The sequence below is a fragment of the Phaethon lepturus genome, unplaced genomic scaffold, assembly GCF_000687285.1.
Source record: "Phaethon lepturus isolate BGI_N335 unplaced genomic scaffold, ASM68728v1 scaffold29691, whole genome shotgun sequence".
Classification (NCBI taxonomy): Eukaryota; Metazoa; Chordata; class Aves; order Phaethontiformes; family Phaethontidae; genus Phaethon; species Phaethon lepturus.
The window spans coordinates 1736-4531 of NW_010517436.1; the positions used below are offsets into that span (position 1 = coordinate 1736).

The following is a 2796-nucleotide window of genomic DNA, read 5'->3' on the forward strand; positions in this document are numbered from 1 at the left end:
AGACAACAATCGCATCCGGAAGGTGGACAGGCGGGTCCTGGAGAAGCTGGAAAACCTCATATTCCTCTACATGGAGAAGAACCAGCTCAAGGAAGTGCCTGCCTTCCTGCCGCCCAACCTGGAGCAGCTGCGTCTGAGCAGGAACCAGATCTCCAAGATCCCTGCTGGGGTCTTCAACAAGCTGGAGAATCTGGTGCTCTTGGATCTGCACCACAACAAGCTAAGCGATGGGGTCTTCAACAAAAATACCTTCAAGGGACTCAAGAACCTCATGCAACTCAACCTTGCCCACAACATCCTGAGGAAAATGCCCCCCGGGGTGCCCAATGCCATCCACCAGCTCTTCCTGGACAGGAACAACATTGAGGACATCCCCAGTGACTACTTCAAGGAGTTCCCCAACCTGGCATTCATCCGGCTCAACTACAACCAGATCTCTGACAAGGGGCTCCCCAAGAACTCCTTCAACCTCACCAACTTGCTGGTCTTGCACCTGGCCCACAACAAGCTCACCAACGTCCCTTTCATCAGCCCCAAGCTGGAGCACCTCTATCTGAATAACAACTCCATTGAAAGTGAGTTGCGCTGGCAGGTCGGGAGGCTGTGGTGAGGTCTGTGGGGGAGCGGCTGGGCTTGAGGATGGCAAGTGTTTCGTTGAAAAATGTCGTTTTTCACCCGGTGGGATGTGAACCCTTCAAAGGGGATGCAGTGGTGAGATGAGCTGGGGGCTCTTTGCAGGTGAACGAGGCCCTAAGTGGGGTGGATTTGCATGTGGGGGAGGATGGCCTGAGGACTCGGGTTGTAGCTGAGGAGCAGAGCTAAATTCCCCCTGGTGCTGCATGGCTTTTGGTGTTCGTTGTCATGGGCAGTTCCTCTTTGGGGTCACTTGCTATCCGAATAGTTACTTCCCCAGCACGGCTCAGAAATAGGGATATTTAAAAAGGAGAGTCTGTGCACATATTTTAAGAACAGATGCCAAATACGCAGTCAAGATGGTTAGAAATAACCCAGCTTAGCGCTCTCGAGCTGAGCCTCGCAGAGGAAGGAACAGGGAGAACAAGGCTGGGATGGAGGTTGCCTTGGCAAACCAACCGGGGCGGCTGCACGCCGTTCCAGGCGAAGCACTGCAATTTCACGGGAGAGGCGCTGGCCTGCGAGATGTGTAAACATAGCTAGCACACTCGAGAAGACAGACCCGCTCCTGGTCACCCCAGATGTTCCTGCTATTAGAGGTCCAGCAACATGCTGTCCTCGCTACCCGCGGGGAAGCAAGAATGCGGCGCTCCTGCCAGAAACCCTCCATGTGCACCGGGAAAAATGTGTTGGGCTCTTCTGTTTCTGGCTGCGGTGGGATGTATGGGGGCTGCAGGACCCGCCTGGGGCATTACTCGCCTGTGAAGCAGCCGCCGGGCTGGTTGCTGGTCCCCACAAGCGGTGCGACACAAGCACTTCCACGCTGCGGTGTTTGTTGTGTGGTGATGGCGCGTGGCTTTGTACGTAAGAGCGGTCCACGGCCGAAGAGGGGTTGTAAAATCACCGAGCAGCTTTAGCAGGCCAGCTTGCTGCCAAAACAGGGCGCTGGGCATGAGCCAGGAAGGGAGGAGCAAGAAAGCTGCACGAACGGCGTGATGGGACGTGATGCCGGGGAGAGGGGCAAAACCCTCACAAAGCCACATCCCTGCTCTCGGGGGGTCAGCCGGAGTCGGTTGTCATTCCACAGCGATGAATGTCTGGTTCAGATGCTGGTTAATCTGCATTTTATTTAAACAACACCAAACTGGAGCCAAGGGGACCTTGGGGCAAAGGTGGTGACTGCTGGGGGCTTCACAGGCACTGGTACCCAGGTCCTGCTAGAGCTTTCCATGGAGGGCTGCCCGCACGGCCACGCACGTCATGTCCCAGCTCCTTTTTTGCCTCTTTTATCCAGCTTTTATAAGGTTTCAGTCCCTGAAGTAGGGTGGCCACAGGAGAGTCCCCAGGTTTATTTTCCAGGTTTCTCCCTGGGGTGGGGAGAAACACGTGGAAATCCAGAAGCGAGCAACGAGCCGGTTATTGACGTTATCTTCAGCATAGCTGTGCTGGAGCATGTTTCCTTGATGTTTTTTTTGAAGGCTTAGGGCTGGCTCGGCAGGTTTCATGTTTGAAGTAATCCCTTTTCTCTCTCAAATGACACTGCATCCCTCATCATGCTTTGGCTGAACGTGACCTACTTCATTTCTGAACAAAAGCAAGATTTTCCTCTTGCTGGGGCTGCACCGACTTCTGGGAGAGGCTGGGGATTCTCTCCCTCGGTAGCAAAGGAACCCCATTTTGGGGTTCCGCAGGCAGGCAGGGAAGGGGGTCTCTAGCATCCCTCTCTGTCTTCCCTTTCCTCTAACCTGCATCCCGCTTTTCCTCCCCTCCCTGCAGAAATCAACGGGACGCAGATCTGCCCCACCTCGCTGATGTCCATCCAGGACTTCTCCCCCTCCGACCTGGACAGCGTGCCCCGGCTCCGGTACCTGCGGCTGGACGGGAACCTCCTGAAACCCCCCATCCCCTTGGACCTGATGATGTGTTTCCGCCTCCTGCAGTCCGTGGTCTTCTAGCCCTGCCCGGCAGCGTGCCCCTGCCAGGACTTGGCTTTGCACAGAGACTCGACCCCCGTCGGTGTTTGGCACGTGGGACCCCCTTTGCCTCCCTCTCCCCCTGCTCACACCCCACCTCCATCCCTCTTGCCTTCTCCCCTTTCCTCCCCTGCAGCGGCCGTGGACACGCGTGGCATCTGCGTCCTGGGGGACCACTGGCTGAGGACAG

General features: G+C 56.2%; 1 protein-coding gene across 1 annotated transcript in view; it reads left to right on the forward strand.

Moving 5' to 3' along the window:
- The window catches only part of PRELP (proline/arginine-rich end leucine-rich repeat protein), a 3142-nt gene extending 397 nt beyond the window's left edge, over nt 1-2745 (forward strand). The window contains exons 2-3 of the mRNA XM_010296408.1: nt 2-575; nt 2410-2745. Of these exons, the coding sequence (XP_010294710.1) occupies nt 2-575; nt 2410-2588 (753 nt within the window). The 3' untranslated portion in view covers nt 2589-2745. The remainder of the gene's footprint in view (nt 1; nt 576-2409) is intronic.
- The last annotated feature ends 51 nt before the right edge of the window (nt 2746-2796 follow it).